Source organism: Cololabis saira, chromosome 18 (assembly GCF_033807715.1).
Source record: "Cololabis saira isolate AMF1-May2022 chromosome 18, fColSai1.1, whole genome shotgun sequence".
In the NCBI taxonomy this organism is placed as follows: Eukaryota; Metazoa; Chordata; class Actinopteri; order Beloniformes; family Belonidae; genus Cololabis; species Cololabis saira.
Genome location: NC_084604.1, coordinates 35,763,406 through 35,787,877, shown reverse-complemented (window position 1 = coordinate 35,787,877; position 24,472 = coordinate 35,763,406). Strand labels below are relative to the sequence as shown.

The 24,472-nt window shown below is 41.0% G+C and overlaps 1 protein-coding gene across 1 annotated transcript; it reads right to left on the bottom strand.

Annotated features, from left to right (window-relative positions):
- Positions 1–1,693: 1,693 nt before the first annotated feature.
- LOC133464487 (uncharacterized) lies at positions 1,694–23,999 on the bottom strand. Its single transcript, XM_061746502.1, has 4 exons — positions 23,931–23,999; positions 22,172–22,297; positions 6,905–14,801; positions 1,694–6,735 (listed from the first exon to the last, which is right to left on the bottom strand). The coding sequence occupies exon 3, from the start codon at positions 14,742–14,744 to the stop codon at positions 6,909–6,911; it is 7,836 nt and encodes a 2,611-aa protein (XP_061602486.1). The 5' UTR covers positions 14,745–14,801; positions 22,172–22,297; positions 23,931–23,999; the 3' UTR covers positions 1,694–6,735; positions 6,905–6,908.
- Positions 24,000–24,472: the final 473 nt, after the last annotated feature.

Here is a 24,472-nt window from a genome sequence, read left to right as displayed (position 1 = left end):
GAGTTCACTTTTTTTCACCATTGTAGTTTATTTACATTTCTAAAAAATAGTCTGACCAATCCAATGGCCCCTCCACACGTGGGGCCCCTAGGCTGCAACCTAGGGAAGCCTGTGCATTTATCCGCGCATGATCCTGGCCCAAACAAGATGACATTTCTCCTGCGCTGTCAGTGTTGTGCAAGTTCATACTTCTCATGAACTAGTTCAAAGTTCAGTTCACATAGTTTAAAAATGAACAATTCACGCTTGTAGTTCACCATTTTCATTTTGAACTAGTTCAAATTCAGTTAATTTCAATATTTTTAGGTGAGAAGTACGAATGAAACGCCACCCTATCCCAAAATTGTTCACCGTATACCAGTGGTCTTAAACCCTGGTCAGGACCCCCTGTCCTACATGTTTTAGATGTTTCCCTGCTTCAGCACACGCTGATACAGATGATTGTGTCATTAACAGATTTGTGTAGACCTGGATGACAAACTGATGACAACCATTAATTAGAATCAGATGTGATGATGCAAGGAAACATCTAAACATGCAGGACAGGGGTCCCGAGGACCAGGTTGAAGACCCCTTCTGTATACAATCATGTATTGTCCTAGTGGCTTTTCAACTTTATTCAGAGGCTGTAATTCTCCAACAATGTAGTCCATTATCAGTTTGTCTACCTGTTGCTGGGAAATCAATCCCCTGAAGGTGCAACAGTGGGAATGGGGTCGTTTGGGGCTGTTGGGTCTTCTTGGTATTTCCTGATCACTTTGGTTGATTGTCAAGGACTTGCAGATATTTTCTCACACTGGACGGATGCTTTAACTCCACATGACATTTCGAATTTGAAGTTGATGAGGCACACGCTCGGATTTGTTTTCTCAGCGCAGGTGGTCATAATTTGCACAGAAAGGTTAGATTTCTACCGTCGGACTCTTTAGGAGACGATGTGTAAAATTTGCGCTGATAATGAGGCAACCCACAGGGCAAAGTGGTTTCTAAAAACTTGTGTTGGATAGAAATCCTTTGTCTACTTCTGTTTTTGAAAATGTACTTGCTACTGGTCTTTCATTTTTGATTCGATTTTGATTCTTAGGATTCAGAATCGATTATCAAGATTTAATTCGATTCGATTCCGATATTGATTTGGGTTAGTGTTATTAAAACTGTTTTTTGAGCTTTTGCATGAATTATATGACTGTATAGTTATGCAACATATTAACACTAGTACTAGACACAAAATTCACTGGAAATTTTGGAGTGCCACGGGACTAAGGCCGGATGATTGCGATTTTGATGACATTCTTGATAGAGGATTGTGTGTGTTTCCTTGAAGAGTTAATGCACACCTATGGACATACATGTATCATGATAATGTATGGAAGAAAGTAGAAAAATCTTGAAGGCTTGGAGCTTGAAGTGAGCGATGACATCATTGCACATGTGCGTGTGTCTGTATGTGTGTGTCCATTTGCCCATATGATAATCATATGGCCAAACAACAGTTCATCCAATACATTTAGCAATTAAATTATATAATAATCATCAATGACACCTGTATTATATGGAGCACCAGGACAAAACCAGTACTGTACAAACATGTTGTTTATTAAATGTCAAATATTCAACAAAGTAAACCACTCTGATGCAAGTAAATTGTTCTGCATAACATTTTACATATGTATTTAAGTAGTATATGGTTTTACACAATACTTATCTTGAAGTGAATTAAGTTTAAGATAATTTTCAAAAATATAAAAAAAATATGCAAGAATGAAACTACGGATGCATTCAAAATTGTATGGGCACAAACACCAGTTACATTCCTGGGTAATTTATCAAACAGTCTGTCATCCCCACACCACCACCAGATGTCAGCTCTGGCCACTGGGGCAAAACCACCAGATATCACAAAGATGTGACTACACCATTTAGAGCGCACCTTCCCAAACTGCATCCCTTTCCCCGTTAATCGTACACAAGTGAGGTTACTTTGGATGAAAATATAGGCTTCCTTTTTCTCTGCAGTTGTAACGGAGAAGGCGCTGTCCCAGGGGGCACAGTCTCCCTCTGGATTTGTGCTATTCATTACCTGCAGCGTGCAGTTTACGGATAGAGGGTCTGGTATAACCTGTAGTAAAGGACGAGCGCCCATGCAAACTACACAGCTTCCTCTGGCTGCTTTACCTGCCTGTTCCGCCATTAATAACCAATTGTTCGAAGTACCTGATATTCCTGTGACTACATGAAACCATCCATCCGTGGCTAGGGGTCCTTCGATTATCGTTACCTGTTTTGCGGTGGAGGACCCAGGATCTGGTGTTATTTTCCCTGTTTCGGTTGCATCTGATTTCTTTTCTTTCAGGCTTCCCCTTACAGATTCCTATTCTCCAACACAGATCATACCCATTTGCCAGTGTGCAGGCCGACATAAGATTGCAATCTCCCCCTCTTGGTGATGCGGGGATTGGTGAGGTAGTGGTGTTTATACGGAGGTTCACGCTGGTCGGGGTTATTGTGAAGTTGGTCACAATTTTGCTCCATGCTTTCGCATCTGACTTCCAACCATATGATTATACTGTCCACTGTGCCGTGGACACAAATGTATGGCCCCAATGCCGGGACTGCCAAAATTGGTGTACGGCTTGGCGTTCAAATACCACGTGTACCCCTTCCAATCGGTCGGACTTTTGAGTGCCGTGCGAGGTATAATTAAGAAAGCGTCTATTTGGGTCCCATTATAGCAGAAGTACAATACGTCTTCTTGATATGCGTTCTTATCGCAGGGGTGTACAGGCCTACGGATCTACTGGCGCAACTCTTCACCCGAAAGGCTAGCGTCCTGAGTGTGTACCCCCCCTATCAACCAAATTATTCCCCCACAAAGCCATACAATATCCATTGTTTCCTACAAGCTAATTTCTCACGCTAAATTCATGCACTTAATGCTTCAAGCGTTCTCCTATCGTTTCTGCACCGCTGAGTTGGTAGTTCACAATGAGCCCAAAGCACAATAGAGACCGTAATCAAAGATATCACAAATAAAGCAAGCGTAACCTTAAGCGATAACATTTATGTACATGTATTACTCTTGAACAAGAGTCTTTTCAGTGGGAGGGAAGCTCAACCACGCAGATGTCCTCGTCCTCTTCTTGCTTCAACACTGAGGGTAGACTACCACAGTGTTAAACCTCACCACAAGGGGATTATTCTGCCCCTTTGCTTTGAACTACCTCACACTCCTAGGTCTAGACCCAGGGATTATTCTGCCCCTTCTGGGATCTGACCTTCTGTCTCCTTTTCAGGGCTATTGCTGGTCTGCAGGTCTTGGAAGACTTGGGCTAGAGAGCGCTGGGGTTCTGCTGCTGCTGCACACTGGCTCCAATGGTACCAGGTGTAACCTTTACCCTGAACTCTTACAGCGTGTGATGTTCTTTCAGTGATTTTGTAGGGTCCCCTCCAGCGAGGTTCTGCCCATTTTCTTTTGATGACTTTGATGAGAACCCAGTCCGTCCCTGGATCCGCTCCGGTTGCTGCTGCTCCTGGTCTCTGCACCACCTGTTTGGAGAAAGCTGACACAAGACTATGGAGTGTGTTGTAATATCTCGATGAGACAGAGTCTCTGTGGGTCCTTGTTGGCAGGGCAGCCTAGTGTGCGGCCCTGGGAAAGGTCTTCGGTATGGAGCTCGTGTGGGGTTAACCCGATTCTTTGAAGCACTGAGCACCTGACTGACATTAGAGCTAATGGTAGGGCATCAACCCAGTTAATTTTGATCTGTGCATAGATTTTAGCCAATTTGGTTTTGAGCGTTTGATTCATTCTTTCTACCTTCCCTTGTGACTGTGGATGATACACTGTTCCAAATGAATGTTTGAGACCCAACATGGCCTCCACCTGTAGGAGGTCCTGATTCCTGAAATGAGTGACATTATCTGATCTTATTTTTTGCTGGAAAACCATGTCTGGGGATGTAGTGGTTGATCAAACACTTTCCTGTGAAGGCATTGACACACACTAACAAGTATCTGTGTCCCCCTACTGGTTCAATTATGGCGGTGTAATCAATCACAATTTCCTTGTATTGTGTTCATTATGTCTTCAGATTGATATCCTATGGTTTCTTTTTTTCAGACAAAGTTCCGACTCTCAACCTCTTCTCATAGAATTCGGGGGTCCTCAATTCCCTCTGGACTCTAACCAAGCTTTTATCGGCCCCTCGTCAGGGTACCGTTGTAATTGCCACACTCTAGGATCTGTATACTCTTCAGGGACTCTAACCCCGTATTAATTGTATACTCACAGGGACTCTAACCCCGTATTAATCTTACACTCACAGGGATTCGAACCCCATATTAATCTTATACTCTTATTTCAAAAAAATGTTCAAAGCAATTTTCCAAACATCAACCCACTGAACCTTACAATTTAGGGGGTCCTCAATTCCCTCTGGACTCTAACCAAGCTTTTACCGGCCCCTCATCAGGGTACCGTTGTAGTTGCCACACTCTAGGATCTGTATACTCTTCAGGGACTCTAACCCCGTATCAATTGTATACTCACAGGGACTCTAACCCCGTATTAATCTTACACTCACAGGGACTCGAACCCCATATTAATCTTATACTCTTATTTCTACAAAATTCTCAAAGCAATTTTCCAAACATCAACCCACTGAACCTTACAATTTATGGACAATTAGAGTACTACTAAGACTAGGGCACGATGTAATTTGGTTTAGCCAATGCAGATTCCATAAAACAGGTTCTGCTTACCTTATTTTAGTCACGACTCGTGTCTTTTGCCCCTTCGTCCTGGTCGAGTTCCAATTCTGCCTCCTTTGCTCCCCAATCCCGGACTAGCCCCCAAATTGTTGAAGTCACCCAGACTTCCCAGGTCCGGATTGGGTCAGGAGGAAGACCACAAGTGAAGGTTCAGGAGTTAGAAAATAAGCACTCAGCACACACTATCTTTCGTACGCCTTTGCAAAGGGAGAGCCCAGCTTTACAGACCCCGCGGCCTGTCTCCGATCTGCTGAAAACTCTACCGCTCTGCTGTAAGCTATTTTTATTGAAGCGCACACACATGTTTATTTAGGTCATTTGACCTGCATACACACAAACGTGGTTTCATTAGTTACAAAGCATTTCCTCTTTTTCACACCTCTGTCTGTCTGAGCTCACTTCTGCTTTTCCTGTTCAGACAGGTCTTCACTCCAAATATGGGGCTGTTCATCTTTTGCTTAGCATGCCCTTTAGTATTTTGAGCGTGCTTCACTTTTCACCCGCTGAACTTCCTTGCACCCCGATACTTGAACTCTGCACACACCTATTCATGCCGCGCACACATATCCGGCCCTCACTCTGCCTTGCAGAAGTCTACACTCTGCACTATGCTTTGCAATAATTGTTTAAGCTTTGTAATAATTGTTTATGATTATAGTCCCATTATATTCCCACATTAACCAGAGGTCAAACTTGATTTCCTAATATGTCTCGCCCACACGCACACACTAGTATGTTTTTGGCTGATTTAAAACAAAATACACTCCAATATAAGAACAATAGCCACTAAAACACTCACCCTAATGTCACATGGACATTTTCATGCCAGGACTTAGTCTGTATATGAATACAAGGCCAAATCAAGTGAGACATCTTCCTGTATCAACTATAGTGTATGAACATGAACACTGTAAGCATAACAAGGACAGGACTGTGGAGGTGTTGACCCACCAAAGAAGTCCACATATGGGACCTACTGTGATTTCTAAGGTTGGAATATACAGTAACTTTACTGCTGTATTTGTGATGGTTCTACATTATTATTTATATAATAAGTAGTGTCAAGGTTAGAGCTATACATAAATAGCCATGTCAACTGCCTCCGTGGCACATCATCATACTAATGAACCCCAACCTACAGTAAGCTGGGAAACATAACAGCAAGTCAGCAACAGACAGAAAAATTCAACAACACAATCGCTTAATAGAATAATGCTGTAGTGTCAAAAAAGCTATTAACACAAATGAGAGCCGTTTATGTCAAAAGGCCGTGTCTGGTGGTGTTCATATGTCTGCAACCTTTGCATGTTGTTGCTCTACTGTGAAATGCTTCTGTACCTTCTGCCAATTGCTCTGCACTGGTTTCTCCTGAAGCAGCAGCAGGACTGGTGTCATCACCGTCACCACCTTTGAATAGCAACATATGCTTAGAGTGTTCATGTTCATACACTATAGTTCATACAGGAAGATAATGTAGCCGATGTCTCACTTGATTTAGCCTTGTATTCATATACATACTAATGGAATGATTATATCCCATTTGTTGCACAAATAAATGATTTCAAAATCAGTAAATAATTATAATATAAAATGTCTTGTAAATCAGTAATTTTAAAATCTTAAAATCAGGCGGCAGGCCAGCAGACCAATCCTGGACCGGCGCATCGGGAATACTCCCGGTTCTCCCTATGGCCAGTCCGGGCCTGTCTCTGTAAGTCTACATTCTAGCTAAAGCAGATTGTCATAGCATTAATGTATGCAAGTTATTATGGCTTAATATAGCAGGTTATATGTTCCACAATTACATCAACAGTAACTTAAAATTAAAAATGAATTTGAATTAAAAACAAAAGAAAATGAAGCGTTTTCGACACAAATCCAGAAAAGCCTCCTTATGACAGCCAGGAAAGTCGACAACCCCTGCTGTTTTCATGCTCTCTGTTGTTTCTCCTCACATGGTCACAACTAGAGAAAGAAAACAAAACCACTCTGGTTAGCTGTTCATCATTTGCAAAAGTATACAGTGTAACTGTGTTTTACTTTCAAAATATAAAAACAAAACAAAACAATGAGACGGAAAAATAATTACTTGTCAGTGCTTAATTGCAGTAACTTATTAAAAGTTACACGTTACCTTTTCACTGCAGGAAGTTGGTGATTTGCTTCATGTGTGAATCATCTTGGTCCCTGTAGCCCTTTCTTTGGATCCAGGTTGTAATGGTCATGTGATCACCAACCGTCATGACACCCGTGCCCTGAAGCCGGCTAAACCATGTATTCACCAACTTCAAACTGTGTTCCTGAAAACTGTTATCAAACATGGCAAGCCTGTTTGTATTCTTCCACTTCATCTGCAAGGTCTTGAAGCTGGTGCCACTGTCCAGCTGGCATCTCATCATTGCACCAAGGATTGTCAGTTTGAAGGTGCCCTCAACATCAGGTTCACTTATGGTCATAGCCAAGTGTGATCTAAAGTCTTCATATTTTGAATCTGGAAACTGACTGTGTGCCTTTTTAGGCCCATAAACAGCTGGAAATTCACGGCCACGATATTTCTGCACAACAGTCATCTGATTTAGATCCAGAGGAGAAGACTTTGCTTCCTCTTTAAGCATAGCTAGTGCTAGTTTGCCACTCATGTTCATGTTTTTAGCTTCCAGCATACTACGAACTGGTGGCTGATGGTCTGTATTAAGGATTTTTCCCATCACTGGATTTTGAGTTGCATGTTTTTGCCATTCCTTGTATTGTTTCACTCTCCAAAACTCTGCTTTGATTACTGTTTTGCTTTCTTTGATGATCCATTTTGGTTCAGCTCCCTCTGTCGTATACCAGTTTCCACCTCTGACTTTTTGAGTCCACTCTGTGCGCTTGATTAAAAACTCCCATTGGCCTGGGTGTCTGAGGAGAGCATCAGCCACTATGGATCTGAGCCGGTTTCCCTCGAAAGTGATATCATGTTCACCAGCATTTGATTTACTGGTAATGCCTCGTGCCAAAGCATGATACAGTGAGCTCTTGCCATCTATGTATATGACCGTGTTATTGATTAACACATCATAACGGCCATCAGGATATTGGGCACTCTTTGGTCTGTAGATCAGTGTGACAGTTTGATTGGCAATTTTAAGGCTTGGGTTCACCTCCTGTAGTCTACGTCTGCCATATCTGTCCTCTGTGAATATGATAACTTTAGTTCCAGTGACCTCTGACAGGACTCGGATATCAAGAATTGTCCCCTCACCATTAGGATATTTGACTTTCTCTGCATGTGATCTTAAGAGTTTACCTGCTTTTACTGCAAGTGTAGAAGTTGGATTTCCCAGCGTGTTTGCAGTGTCCCTGTTGTTCTGGTGATCTCTGAATTTATCCTTTACTTTTTGAATGCCAGATTTGGCTTTTTCTTTGATGATGTCATTCACTTTACCTGAAGCAGCAAAAACAAAGTGACTGGAGAACTTCTGGTGGAACACTTCCACTATAGCATCAGCCAGTAATTTACTGATGGTACTGGTCAACTCCTGCTTGAATTCTTTCAGCATCTCTTCAGTTTCTGAAGATAACGGGTCCTTCATCTCAACTTTCATAGCTTTTGCTTTTTCAAACACATCCTGCGATTGAAGTTCTAAGAAAAACTTGCCGGACAGATTGACTGCTGCAACAGTGGCATCTGCTAGCAGGATCAAGAAGTGGGTAGTTTGGATGGCGATTAGAATTGCTTCTAGTTTTCCTGTAGTTAGAGCTTCAGCTGTCTTCATCACTTTGAGTATGGATGAGTTGAGCTTGTTCTGCCAGTCCAGGTCAGCCTTAAATGGTTGTAGTGCAGTTTTGCTGCGCTGCTTGAAAATAAACAGCAGGTCGCTCCTTCTGTTTTTGTCCTTCAATAGATCGTTGAGTTGCTCTTTATGTTCGAGATGTGAGAGGATAATAGAGTCTACCAATGTCTTCAAGGGGCTTTTGTCTATGTTGGTTTTCACTTCTTCAGCAATTGTCTCTGACACCTCTGTTTTGATTCTTTCAAGTTCTATTTTCAATAGTTCTTCTCCTGCCTTCCCAAGTCCTTTAAAAATGGCTTCCTTCACAATTTTTTTTGAACTCTCTGTTACTGCAGTTTTCATGCTTGCTTTTGTGACCTCACTTAAGGTGGACTTAACTTTGGGAACAAACTGGGGAAGAGCCTTCAGATTTTTACCTAAACCTGTTACTAACATTTTGCAAGCTTTGAATCCTTTTGTTATCAACTTTCCAACTCCAAAGGAAATAATTGATACACCAATTGAAATGGCTTTGTCTGTAACCCATGTCTTCCAGCTGAAATCTCCTTCCACCCAGGCTGCTATACCGTTGATGCAGTCTGATATGCCTTCAATGGCGAGTCCTATGCCAACCTGAGCCAGTGCACCAACTGTAAACACTGTGAGCAATACTCCAGCAACAATCTGAGCAATTCCAAGAATAATCACCAGCAGAGGACCCCAGGATGTGGGCTCTTGTTCGACAGTAAATATATATTTCAGACCACGATTGTAGAGGTTGAAGGCTTCACCTTGGAGTTCTTCATCAGCACTTGAAACAAGGGAGAAGACTGGTGATTTTTGGGCCAATGCATCCTTTTTATCCTCAATCATTTTCTCCAGCTTTTTGATGGCCTCAGTGATGTTCTCGTCAAAGAACGTGTACATGCTGCACTTGGTTGTGAATTGCTTTTCGAGGCTGGTTGGGTCATTGTTGGTTGAGGTTGCACAAGTCATTTTCACAAACTGCAAACACATGAAACTTTCTTCATTGAGATATTTTAGAGACTTTTGTGCTTTTGTCAAATCTGTTCTTGCATTAGTGAGATAATCTTTCTTTTTCTGCATTATTGTGCAGTATGCATGATTGTAAAAAGCAATGGCTGCCCAGCTTTCATCTTGATCCATGGCTTTTTCAAAGAGCTTGGTGCTGACCTCCCATTGTCTTTCATTGAACGCTATATTTCCAAACTTGATGTAGTGATAAATGCTAGAAGAAGGTGAAGTCTGTCTTTCAGAGTCACTTTTTGCCTTTGACAAATCCTCTTTTAGTTTCCTTTTCAGTTCATCTCTCTTCAACTGTTCAATGTCTTCTGAATGAATTTCCAGCCAGATCCCCCAGAACTCATTCATGATGGCTGCAACAGCTCTTTTGTCTTGTTTTGTTTTTGTTTTGTCTTTGTTGTCGTAAATATTTTTTAGTGTTTCACAGTACTCTGAAAACAGTTCCTCTCGCAGATTCATCTCTATGACATCATTCAACATGCTATTTATCTTTTCCACTGCACATGTGTCCCTGTTTCTCTTCGCTTCTTCTAGAGATGTCACCATACTGAAATCTTGCTGCAGATGTTCAGTGGACATGATTATCTGTGCAGATCCAGGTTTGCCTCTGCGTGCTGTTCGACCAAAAGCCTGAAATTCCACTCTTTGGTTCTCTGCAAGGAAGGAGAGAATCACAAAGAGTCCCCCATTATTGTTCACCTGTTCGGACACTTTAATGTCTGTGCCTCGCCCGGCCAAGTTTGTGGCAACAATGACGTCTCCAGGAAGAAGTTCCCTTTCTATTTTGCTCAAACTGTCTTTGTCACTGCGGCAGTAGAGAATTATTTCACCTTGGACATCGCTTTTCAGGTATTCGTAGATCTCTTCGGCTTTGTTGATTGTTTCACAGATTACCAGGGCTGCTCTCCCATTTGGCTGAGCCATGACTGCACGTTTTATTTCAGATTTCCACTCTTCATTTGATTTCTTCAGCGTTCCGTTCACCTCAAACAACTTCTTCCTGTTGAAAGTTGGCATTTTGCAGGCAGACAGGTTTGGATATAATTCCTGCAAAAACAGAATATCTGTTTTGCCGCCAAGTGTTCCTGTTGTCCCATATATCTTTCCATGGTACTTCTTAAAAAGGGAGATGTTAGAAATATAGTTTGTCACCATTGAAATTGTGCTCAATTTGATTTGGTGTTTAATCTCAACAAACTGTTGGAGGCCATCACCCCATTTCTTATTCAGTTCTACAATACCAGTGGATCTGAAGTCCACAGGACAGACATTGTTGTTTTCAACAACATAGTCCCGTCCTTCCCTCAGCTGCATTGCCAGAAAGGCATTCTGAACCCACGCTGACACTTTGCTTTCAATCAGACTTTTCAAGAATTGTGGGATTCTGATTGTGGCATTTTCCAGGTTTGGGGCGTTGTCTGCAGGGGAGTCTTCAGGGGAGAGAGGGGGTGCAGTCCTGTACCCTGCCACACTGATTTTCTCTTTGTCGTTTGTACATGGTGTGTACTCAATCTTCTCTGTGATAAAGTCTGCAATTGGCCTGATGAGACTTTCTTCTGAGTCATAGAGAGGACAACACAAGCCTTCCTCCAAGACAAGAAACGTCAGCTCTGGGATGTGGTGTTTGTTGTACGGGCTAACCTTTCTGAGACGGAGCAATCCCTTATTGTCTGAAGTGTAAACGGTAAATCCATAAGGGACATAGTCCTCCATTTTTTCAAAAAAATGAACCACAGCATCCTGACTCACAGTTTTGAGTTGTTCAGCAACATCTTCCATTTTACTTGTGTAGATCTTGTTTGCAAACCCCCTTGACACAGTTCCTGTGTCTTCAGCAATCTGTAAAATGTCCATTGGCTTAATCTTTTCTTCTTTATTGATTGAGTCACAGATGGCCTTGAAGAATGAAGCTGGAGGACCATGGACAAATGTCCTATGTCCTGAGGACAGAAAGCCATACTGAGAAACGTGGCCCCAGATCATGATGAGAAACAAGTTCAGATGCTCCATTGAGACCATGGGGCTGGACAGGTAGGTCAGCTGCACTCCTTGATCCAGCAGAAGGGAATCCACTTCATCAATTATAACGCACTGATAGCTGCGATCAGGTCTCACATCCTTCATCTCAAATATCTTGCGAAGGTGATCTGCAGCAAAGAAGTCAATGGTTCCATAGACCACATTCTTCTGGTAGCATTCTTTTAGCTCCATATAGCTAGTCTTGTTTGTGTTTGTGTCAACTGTAATGTCAAAGTACTTGTAGAACTTATTCCATTCTCTTGCATCTCTTTGACATAAGACTGAAGAGCTGGAAACCACATCTACTTTTTCACCTCTCAGCACACGCAGCACTGCAAACATGGCTATGACACAAGACTTTCCTTCTCCAGTTCCCATTTCCAAGAGTTTCCCAGTATCAGATAAGGCCAAGAAGCACCAGCTCATCATCTGAGTAGCCCTAGGCCACCACGCCTTGTGTTTGTGAACAGCATAGCATAAAACTGCCAGGATTTCTTCAAGGTCTTCTGTTTCCATACTGTGACACAGAGTCTTTGCTTTCTTTACATCGTTGTCTTGGCTAATATCACGATTTTTGATGAGGTTTGTTACTACAGTTTCAGATTTCTTCAGGGTCTGTTCATCAATGTCTTTCATCTGACGTATTTCATTAAAGAGTATGTCAACACTTTTGCTTTTTTCATCTGCAAAGCTCATTTTTAAATGGTTGATCAGATCCCCAGTTGGAAGTGAAAATACAAGATCAAGGAGAGATTGCTTTCTCTTATCTTTCCACTTGGAAGAAACCTGGTATGTTGTCATCAGATGTAAAATCTTCATGATGGAAATGCAGTATACATCATGATGGCGGTGAGTTAATACTTCAATTAGGTACAAGATCTCTGTTGGTGGCCAAAGTGATTGTGCTTGAAGAATTGAAGCCATCTGGAAGATTTCTTTTGCTTCTCTTCTTTGCCTGTCCAATTCATCTACACAAGCAACTAATGCTTCAAAACACCATCCATTAGCAGCAGATGTCATGATTTTCCCATATCTTGATTCATTAGTAAGTGTTTCAAGGAGATTCTCGAGAAAGATCAGAAGTAATCTCTGATGCAAATACAATCCCATCCCAGTAATGTTCTCGAAGATACGGATCATTTTATTGTTTTTGTATTTGTATGGATTAGTGTGGAGCATCTGAAAGAGATCCTTCATAAACCTGCATTTCAATTCCATTTCTTCACTTTGGAAGTTGTGTATGAGGGTCTCAATTACTTCTGCTGTAAACACTACATATTCATTCTGTTTGAGCTTTAACAGATCCAGATTTTCCAAAGTACTTAGGCTTTTTGCATCGATGATGAAACCTCGAATAAACGGAGGTTTTCTATTTTCTATCATGTCTTTGCCATGCCAAAAGTAATCAGAAACAAAGTCATCCAGTATACCATACACAATGTCTGCTTCATAGACATCTCTGAGTAATGCGTCTGTCTTCATGTTTGTGTTTTGAGAAATTCCAAGGTTGTTGTAGAAGACAGACCACTCCTCAGATTGCTCTTTTGAGTGATCAACAGAGCTCAGAACAATGTCCAGTTTGTGTCCCATGTAGACACATGTGGCTGCAAACATTGCTATGACACATGGGTCTACTTCTATTCCAACCAGTTGTGGTTCTTCGGTCTTCTTTTTTATCACCAATACACACCAGTGCACCATCTGCTTCACTGTAGGCCACCAGCCTTTTGTGTCAAAAACTGTTTTGCAGAGAAGAAAGAGGCAGTTCTGTATCTCCAATTGTTTTAACACTCCATCTTGTAAGGAATGTCTTATAAATGCCGAATTTGTCGGCAGATTTTCGGAATTCTGCAAGACAAAAGTGGTGACGTTCGTAATGAAACCAATCTTATCATTATCCAAATTCTGTGACATTTTTAACTTGGCCAGAGCTGAATGTAGATTGTGCTCATCTTTCTTTCTGAGAATCTTTTGGAAATCCTCGGTATAGATGTCCAAATTACCAACAACCTGGGTGAGAAAGTTCCCGTATTCATCCATCCAGTCATGTGATACGTCATACACTTGTATCAATTTTAAGACTCTAGCCACATAAAAATCATGTGCACGTTTCTGTGACAGTTCTTTGAGCAGATTAAGTGCTTCAGTTGGAGACCATTGGTTTTTTTGTACAAGTGTTAGGATCATTTTCGTGGTTTCAGGGTGGGTTTGGATTGGATCTGTGAGCTCTGATAAAATAAGTTTCAAGCATTCTACTTCCATCTTTGTAATTAACACAGAGCTCCGTTCAACTGCACTCTGCAGTGATGATGTGAGGATGCTCAGGAATCCAACAACAAAGATCTTCTCAGTGGAGAGCTCATTTGCAATCCATTGTTTAGCGATGAGGACTGCATCAGTATTATCGGTTCCAGTCTCACCCAAGAAGTGTACCAGAGTTAAGTACAATGCTTGAGTCAACATCAAACTTTCAGAATAATTAGATGCTGATTTATCAATAGACCCCACCAGGAGGTGCATGTGGTCAGAGATCGTTTGTAAGAAAACTCCCTCAGAAGTTTCCAGAGACAGGGCGCACAGCTCTGTGATGTAGACTTGGGTGTTCTGCAGAGTGCTGAGTGATGGTGGATCACTAATCCATTCACTGAAGAGGAGTTTGTCCAGAGCTGGAAGGATCTTTCCCTGCTGATCAGCTGTCCATTTAGTGAGGCGGGGATCTAAAACCTCAATGCCACATGTCAAAGAGAGGATTGCTAGAAAATCATCTCTACCACCAGCTGATTCATAGTCAGCCTCAGATGCATCCAAATGTTGTTTCAAAACATTTTGCTTGGATTTGAGTTTTTCTGAATTGGTGTATGTCAGGGGTTCTTGCTGCTTTTCAGCTTGGTTCTTTGACTCTTGGAGTCTTTGATTGAGCTCGTCTCTTTTTCTTTCCTCCTCCGTTCTCTTATCCTTATCCTTCTCTTGATTCCTGTTTTCAGTGTGAAAGCAGTGTTCACACTTGTACATATTGTAACCAACTTCCTTGTAGTATTCACCTCCATTGTACACAAATACATATTGACCATGAACAGTATCTTTTTTTTCGGAGGCGTTTGGAGATAGAATTTTAGAACAAACGCAGCAATCAATTTCTGATTGTCGGTTCCCCATTTTGGCTGATTTATTTTTGTAGTACAGTGATGATTTTCAAGGACAGCCTGTTTTTTCCTGAAAGATAAAAACACAAAAAAATAAAAGTTTCTTCAATATAACCGCTAAAATATAATGAGATTCCCATCTCAACACTTGCCTAGTACACTTTGCATATATTTTTCACGGGACTCTTGCGGGGTTTTGAGCTCCGAACTTTTACTTATAAGGTGAGCATGAATCAATCTTTTTTATAATGTAAAGATTGTGTTGTCCTCAAAGGTGGGAGCGGGAATCACTTTCTGAAATACTTTTTGAGGTTCACCTTACGGCCTAGACAGCTTAGGTTGCTTTCAAACTACATCACTTTAGAGTTGGCAAATTGTTGAAATTTTTTGTATTTGCAGTTTTGAAATCATGGCTCTTAAAGGAGCTTGAGGCTCCTTTTAAGAAATGAGACTCTCTAGCGCCACCCTTCACCACGACGGCCGTTGGGGGTACTGCAGCCAACAGTGAAGCCGGCACGGGAGAACGGGGAGAACGGGGAGAACGGGGAGAACGTGCATGCAGCGTCATGTGACGTCACATCCGCAGCCCAGCGCGGGAAATTCGGGACCTAATTGCAGCACATTTTGCAGCACACAGCCTGTTCAAGGCAAAGGAGAGATACACTAGCGGGCTCATTCTTTTGGGTTTGGAACGCTTCATCTGACATTATTACTAGAAAACTTAAAATGTATACAGATTTTTTTCATAAATCCTGCCACAATCCGGCCTCAAGCTCCTTTAAAGCAGTATGTAACTTTTCCACCTTAATATCATATTTCCAGAGTCATTGTGATGGTACATCAACTTCCAACAGGTTTAATGGTCACGGTCTGAGGGGTCTGTATCGCCTTCACTGGCACCAGGGCCGCCGCAAGGGGTGTGCGAACCGTGCGACCGCACGGGGCCTCGCGCCCCAAGGGGCCACGCGCTATGGGCCGTTTTTTTTTTTTTTTTTCCCTTATAAATATCAACAGTCACGTTCCATTACAGACCTAAATGTGTACTAGTCTGTGCATATCAATACATATGTGCAATGATGCGCGTGTCTGTTCAATACAACTGCGTCAGACTGGGCGCATTGACACAAGGTGTTCTGATCCAGACGGGTGGAGTTGGAACAAACTGTCACACAATGTCGAGAGAACGAGACAGATTCAGGAAATTTCCATCAGGGGATGAAAAAAGAAAAAAACTAAAGAAAATGAAAGAGTTTAATGCCTCTCTGAAAGGCTCGTTTGATAAATTTGTTAGAAAAATCACCAATCCGACCGGGTCTCAAGCAGCCGTGGGGCCCCGCGTCGAGGCAAGAGATGATGATGAGGCAGGGGAAGGTATCCAGTATTTTGCTAATTGGAGAGGTAAAATTGCGCATATAGACACTCAATCCGACCCAAAAAACCCAAAAAACGCTCACGCGCGAGGGCCCCACCCAGCCATTTCGCACAGGGCCTCGCAAATCTCCCAGGCGGCTCTGACTGGCACTATGTAACTTTGAAGTGCATGGTAGGAACCCTTCCACACTAAAAAACTACATTTTTTTTTTACGGCTTTGACTGCTTTACGGCATACGTAACTTCCCCCTCCTTCCCGATTCACAGTCGAGACGAAAACGGGCGGGGCGTGGAGCGCAGAGCTCATGAGAAGCTGATAACCCGTTGCTGTGTTGTAGCTGCAGCAGCTCCACACAACAGACGTGGGGAAAAGATCGCTAATGGTTTAACTTTTCACCGCTTTCCTGCTCGGAGGCAGAACCACGGAGGCCAAGTATCTGATATAACAGAGTAAAAGAGTCGTCGGTTCGGTTGGATCGCGGCTGTAACGACCAAACATAACCTGCCACACATGATCACAAACAAACACGCAGACCGGGGTCGGATCAAAACACGGGTTTTATTCCCCACTTCTCCAGCTAAACGCAGTTGCTGGCCAGCTCTCTGCGGTGCGATTAACCCCAATCTTCAGATAAAACTAGTTTGTTGAGGAAAAAATATTAACTCTATTTGTAGCTGCAGAGTAAAAAAAATAATCTCACGAGGAAAACAAAAATATTGCTCACACTTCGGAGCCTCTTCAGCATAATATAGCAGTCAAAAAAAGAGAAGTGAGTAATACAAAACATGTACTGTATGTTGTACTATTATACAAATTGGATTGAAACACATGGCGAGTCAAACATTTACCAAAGCAGCTGCCAAACACTCCTAAACAAGGTAGCCGGAGACGGTGGTTCTGCAGAACTGCAGCAGTAAGTCCCTAATAAAGAGTGGAGCTCTGACGAGGAGCTCCACTCTTTAGTAGTGATTTCATATGGATCCAAACCGTTAATAATCATTATTTTCTCCATATACCGCTCCCTGGCTTCCTTGTTTAAGGTATCCCGGTAAATTCCAGTTCCTTTCCAGCAGTTTAACATCTTTTTTTTGCGTTCCGTCTGTTCACTTGGTGAAACAGAAAAGTAGTTTTGAAAGTCCGTCCCGTCTTCATTTAATATCAAAACAAATGCACGCGACGGGGACAGGAGTTTTCCGGCAGTACGCGCTGGTGCTCATGGGAAATGTAGTGTTCTTTCTGGTAAAGCACTACCGCTTTTGTCCAAAGGAGCCGCCAAACTCAACAAAAGCTGAAAGTTACGTTGTGCTGCTTTAAAATCATTCTGCTGTTCAAATCACTGATCGGCAAAACGTCAGTGATCCATTGCCGACCTATTGGAATTGCAGCATTTAGTCATTCAGAACGTTGACATTCCTCATTGATTTGTTCAGAAATAACCTCTCATACTAAGTAACCTATAGTAATGAAGAAAGTCAAAGTGATCGTGCAACATTGGTGCATTTCACAGATAATTGGAAAATAAATCAAGTAATCAGTGTAAACCAAAGCCCTTACCAAGTCAGACTCCTATTACATCCTGGCATGTCACTATAACAAGTGATCAGCATGCTAAACATAATATTAAGGTTGTGTAAAGCTCATTGATTGTGGAAGCAAACCAAACAGATTAAAGGATCACTTTCCCAGAGAAGATATTTAGGTTTGCTAAGTAGTTGAATTTTAAGGGGAACTTCAAAAAAAAAAAAAGAAAAATACCTTTGTCTCCAGGCAAAATGATGATGTATTTGTTTCTGCTGAGGGAGGTAACTATTTTCCTTTGCTGAAGTGGCAAGCTGGAGGGATATTTTTCCTCAGTTGTTTAATAAACTAATGACACCAATGAGGCTCTGAAGAAAGGATTGAACAAACAACTAAGAAGAAGGTCACAGACTCTACAAAAAATAAAAAAAGGAAAAAGAACTTGACCACACTTTTTACCAGTCTTTAACCCTTGTACTGTCTTTGGGTCAAAATGACCTAATTCTCCTGTCCTTCCTTCCTTCCTTCCTTCCTTCCTTCCTTCCTTCCTTCCTTCCTTCCTTCCTTCCTTCCTTCCTTCCTTCCTTCCTTCCTTCCTTCCTTCCTTCCTTCCTCTTTCCTTCCTTCCTTCCTTCCTTCCTTCCTTCCCCTCTTTCCTTCCTTCTTTCCTTCCTTCCTTCTTTTCTCCCTTCCTTCCTTCTTTTTCCCTTCCTTCCTTCCTTCCTTCCTTCCTTCCTTCCTTCCTTCCTTCCTTCCTTCCTTCCTTCCTTCCTTCCTTCCTTCCTCCCTTCTTTCCTTCCTTCCTTCCTTCCTTCCTTCCTTCCTTCCTTCCTTCCTTCCTTCCTTCTTTCTTTCTCTTTTCTCCCCTTGTTCCTTCCTACCTTCCTTCCTTCCTTCCTTTTTTTATCCCTTCCTTCCTTCTTTTCTCCCTTCGTTCCTTCTTTTCTCCCTTCCTTCCTTCTTTTTTCCCTTCCTTCCTTCTTTTTTCCCTTCCTTCCTTCCTTCCTTCCTTCCTTCCTTCCTTCCTTCCTTCCTTCCTTCCTTCCTTCCTTCCTTCCTTCCTTCCTTCCTTCCTTCCTTCCTTCCTTCCTTCCTTCCTTCCTTCCTTCTTTTCTCCCTTCTTTCCTTCTTTTTTCCCTTCTTTCCTTCCTTCCTTCATTCCTTCCTTCCTTCCTTCCTTCCTTCCTTCCTTCCCTCCTTCCTTCCTTCCTTCCTTCCTTCCTTCCTTCCTTCCCTCCTTCCTTCCTTCCTTCCTTCCTTCCTTCCTTCCTTCCTTCCTTCCTTCCTTCCTTCCTTCCTTCCTTCTTTCCTCCTCCCTTCCTTCCTTCTTTTTTCCCTTCCTTCCTTCCTTCCTTCCTTCCTTCCTTCCTTCCTTCCTTCCTTCCTTCCTTCCTTCCTTCCTTCCTTCCTTCCTTCCTTCCTTCCTTCCTTCCTTCCTCCCTTCCTTCCTTCTTTTCTTCCTTCCTTCTTTCCTTCCTTCTTCCATTCCTCCTTCCTTGACCCGAAGACAGCACAAGGGTTAAAAAAAAAAAAAAATCGAATCTGTTTTTTTCACCACTTTCTGGAACACAACCTGCCCATCATCTGAGGTTTACCTCATTGGAAAGGAAAAGGAGTACAAGCACATGAAAACAGCATTTCAAACCTGCTGATATCTAAACGTGGCCTTCGTCAAGTCAGCCACAACACAAAGCAGAGCAGAAGAAAAAGAACCCCAACAAATCATAATCCCATACATGGCACGAGTGTCTGCCAAATTCAGAAGGATCTTCTCTGAACACAACATACCTGTCCACTTAAACCTAAGACCAACCTCAGCCTAACCGGTTCACGTCGAGGTCAAAGCAACCAAACAGAAACTGAATGGTGTAAATATAGTTGAGTGCAGCGAAGAGTGTAAAGACTTTTAAATCAGATAAACCAAACCGCAACTTTACAAAGTAGATGAATAGATGAACAACACAACAGGCCAAGAATTAGCAGCCGTCTGCATCTCAAAAGGTAAGGGACTTCTGAAGACAATGCACATTGTGGATATAAAATACAGATGGTTTGAAGTAGGAGTAAAAGAAGCCATCCATGTCAAATGGGGGGAAAAAACGAAAACAAATAGACCCCTTTCAGTCAACGTCATATAATGTATGTGCATTTTGGCAACGGAAGTGGTGTTGTTCTCCAGCAGTTCTAACTGCAAGCATTTACAAACTGTTCCCAGCATCAACATGTCTGGTTGTTGCATACGGTTTTATGAATCGCTATTTCTTTTGTTTTATAGGAGTTTTAAAGGATTCCGACAGGATCACGACCATTTCAGAGCAACTGGTGGCGTCTGTGGCTGCAGGTGATTAAATGTGTGGACTGGAATGAGGACATAATCAAAAATGCTCATGTCTGCAGCACCCACTTTATGGAATGTAATCTATCTACTCTTTGATTTTACGAGAAAAGCCTTGTTTCCATTAGTTCATTTCTGTATGAAGTAGAATAATAATTAAATGCAGCTAAAGTTTGATAAGCTGGCGTTAGATTTGGCTGGTGGCTTGCTAGCCTAAACCAACATGTTTGTGTTTTATTTTTGCAGGCGAGGCGTTTTTGTGCCATCTGTGTTGACAGGTAAGATTAGAGTTGCCCTCCTCGCACTCATTTTTTGTTTTGTTTGTTTCCATCTCTTGCATAAACTTTGGTGCCTAGCAGCTACAGCTGCTGTTTTGAGATATGGATTAGTTTAACCTACTCCTGTAACTTACAATTTCTTAGCACTACCCTTATTCTTTCTCCTGTACTATCTGTCGAAGGTGCAGCAGTATTTATTGTTACACTAATGTCTGTTGCAAAGTAGCTTGAATGTTATTATACTATGTAAGTCGCTTTGGATAAAAGCGTCTGCTCAATGACTAATTGTAAAATGTAAATTTCTGCTGTTGCTGTAGGTACCAAAGGAAAAGGTGCAGAGATGACGGACCTGACACTGCAGCAAATCAACGTGTTCCTTCTGAAACTCCAGAACAGGAATGCAGCATCGAGCCGTCTGGGAGATTTGCGAGGCCCTGTGCAAAATGGCCGGGGGGGGGCCTCGAAATTTTGGGTTTTTTGGGTCGGATCGGGTGTCTATATGCGCAATTTTAACTCTCCAATTAGCAAAATACTGGATACCTTCCCTTGACTCATCATCATTTGGCTTGCTTCGACGCGGGGCCCCACGGCTGCTTGAGACCCAATCGGATCGGTGGTTTTTGTAACAAATTTATCAAACGAGCCTTTCAGAGAGGCATTAAACTCTTCAATTTTCTTTAGTTTTTTTCTTTTTTCATCCCCTGATGGAAATTTCCTGAATCTGTCTCGTTCTCTCGACATTGTGTGACAGTTTGTTCCAACTCCACCCGTCTGGATCAGAGCAGCTTGTGTCTGCGCTTGGTCTGATCAGTTGTATTGAACAACAGACACGCGCATCATTGCACATATATTTATTGATATGCACAGACTAGTACACATTTATGTCTGTAATGGCACGTGACTGTTGATATTTATAAGGGAAAAAAGGAAAAAAAAAAAAAACGGCCCATAGCGCGACATAGCACCCCTTGCGGCGGCCGTGGCAGCATGGATCATTGCCCTGGTATGAATATATTCGTGAATATATAATCTTACAATTAGCTGATTGATTGTCAGGGTTCCCACCAGAGTGTGTGTGTGTGTGTCAGAGTGTGTGTGTGTGCGTGCATGCGTGTGTGTGTGGATTATCTCAACAGTATCACTTTTATTTGTAACATTAACAACATGGAAAGTAGGAGTATGTATGGAGTTAAACGCTCGGTTTCTTAGTTAAACAGGTATATATAGGGCCGCTCGGTGGCGCAGTGGCTTAAGCAAGCGGCTCATATACTGAAGCTACAGTCCTCCTGCAGTGGTTGCAGGTTTGAATCCCAGCCTGTGCACCTTTGCTGCATGTCATCCCCATTCTCTCTCTCTCTCCCTACCCCCTTCCTGTCTGCAACTTCAATAAAGGGCCACTACAACCCCCAAAAAAATCTTAAAAAAAAAAAAAAAAGGTATACAGTAATCCTCACTCCAAACAAAACCTCACTCTATTACCAGTGGCACTGGCGAGTGGGGATTGCAACACAACTATAAACTCTACTTGAACATACATTTGTTTCGTTATTTTTTATTACATATTACTACATATACTACATATACATGTAGCATATTTTACATAAACATATTTTAAAATTTTCAAGTAACAAAATAACATATTTGAACCATTTTTCAGATTTTTTTCAGTTATTATATAGAGATATTGATAGATATTGTCTGAAAAATGGTTACAGATACATGTATTTGCCACTCTAGATCTAAAGCTGCCTTTCCCTTTCAAAGCCACTGCAGATAAATCTCTGTTCGATGCAATTGTATCAGAACATCGCACCTTTTTATTAACTTTCTTTCCACAGATGACCGTAAGCGTTAGCCAATGTAAAACAGAAAGCTAAACAGAAGTTACTGAGTACGTTATATACTGTAACATATTTATATCATGACACGTCATTTACCTTATTCAGCTCAAGGTTCAAGGTTTCCCATCTCCATGGGGCCAATTAGATGGTGCTGCTTCATCCAGAAGTTTAGATGGATTAAATGATTGGCACCTTAATAGAGTTGACTTCAGTCAATTTGAACTGTGCAAAGAAAAAGACATACAGTACATATCAATGTTAGTTATATGGACTTTTACAAAGTGACTATTCACTGAATGCATTCATTATATAACTCAGACAGTGCTGATTTCATGTTGATGTATTATTGTAACTGCTTTGATTTAAAAAGAAAGCGTGAAACCTCCTGTCCCAGTGTTGAAATAAGATGATTGCAGTAATATCCTCTTATGCTAGCTGGGAGATTTTTAAAAGTTGCCACTTAATCATTAAGCCACTCTACAACAATGTAGTCAGACCAAAATATCAAAAAACTCAAAATTTCTATTAATTAAGCAACATAGTTTAAGTGTACTTTCATACAATTTAAAAATTATTAAAAGGTTCAAAGTGATACCAGGTGTTTGTTAAGAAGGTGGGGAAAGCAAATGGGAAAATTTTGACCTAACGAGATTTAAAACAAAAAAACTATGTCATTGGACCCTTGGGAACTCTCTACCTGGAAAAAGTTTTTTTTTTTTTTTTGTCTTGCTGCTGTAACATTGTGAATTTCCCCCATTGTGTGGGAATAAAGGAAAATGTAATCTAATCTAAAGTAGGTAATTTTTTTTATGTGACATACTTATGATATGACATTCATCTTTGACATACTGGTATGTTTAGATTTTTGTCAAATTGTAGTGTGCTGTTATTTGAACAATTACATAGCCTGTTTATATTGGCCCGGTTTCCCAGATCAGTTAAGTAGTTCTTAACAGCGAAAGACTTCTTTCAAACCATCTTAAGGAGCCTGTGAAAGAACTACTTAACTGTTAAGAACTACTTAACTGATCTGGGAAACCGGGCCATTATCATTACTGTATGGCCTGGCTTTTCACATAAGATTAAAAGAAAAAAAGAATGTAAATGCTCAATCATGTAGCACCAGTTGCAAAAAATGTAATAAAAAAGGCATCAGATATGGTTTACTTTTTACCGGACAGTCATGTTCCAGCTCAGAGAAACTGTTTATATTTATATAAATATGAACCTTTTCATTGATATGCTGACAATCATTTAAATTAGTTTGATTCAAAGAAGACCAATTACGATGACTGCCATTTGTAAGTAAGTACTTGCAAGATGCATGGTTGTGTTTGCAACATAAATAAAATTGACTTTTTTCCCTTAATTTAGAAAGCACAAGAAGAACATGCCCCATATGCTAGTATTGACTATTTAACCTATTCAATTAGACCTTAAATGAGAAAAACAGATGGACAAGGGCCGATGTTACACCGAATTCTGTGACCTGTCAGATTTTGTAACCTGGTTAGAAGTGTGTTTTATATTTTATGTGGGATAAAGTATAAAACACACTTCTAACCAATTTGAATCTCATTTAAAAATATTGGTCAGCTTGTTTTACTTTGAGTGTTATTTTTTTAAAAGGGTACATGACTCAAAGAATACATGGAAAATTTGATTGCTGATGAAAATCCTCAACAGCTGAAATTCATCACCAGGTCACAAAATCTGATCAGCCACAGAATTCGGTGTAACATCGGCCCTTGTCCATCTGCTTTTCTCATTTAAGGTCTAATTCAATGGGTTAAATTGTCAATACTAGCATATGCCAAAAGTACAACTATAAAAAAAAGATAAATTTTGTAATTACCTCAGTTGAAGTGTGGAAAAGAAACTTCTTCTCTGAGCGAAAGGAGAGACACTTTTCACGCCCTTCGACGAATCCCTCAAAGCAGAAATTCTGTTGAAGTTTTTATATCTTTTTTAGGCACTTCCCCTTCAAAAGATCAGATACGTTGAATCCACGCCACTGCATATTTGGACATATGCTCAGTAAAGTTAATGTTTAACAATCTTGCATTCATCCTTCAGACTTATAATAAAAACAGACAGGCAATAAAGTGGATGGGTAAAAACAAGTATAAAAGATATGGAGATATGACATTTTTATATGCGATTAAAAATAAATTACTTAAATGTAAAATAACTAAACCGTCATATATATATATATATATATATATATATATATATATATATATATATATATATATATATATATATATATATTAGTGCTGGCCAACGATTAAAATGTTTAATCTTACTTAATCCATGATTTCTGTAATTAACTATGCGATTAATCGCATATTAATTGCAAATTTATTCACACATTTTGTGCTGTTCTAAATTATGGCA

Excerpts from the sequence above, each read along its gene's own strand:
- LOC133464487 (XM_061746502.1), bottom strand. The coding sequence starts at position 14,744 with ATGGGGAACCGACAATCAGAAATTGATTGCTGCGTTTGTTCTAAAATT.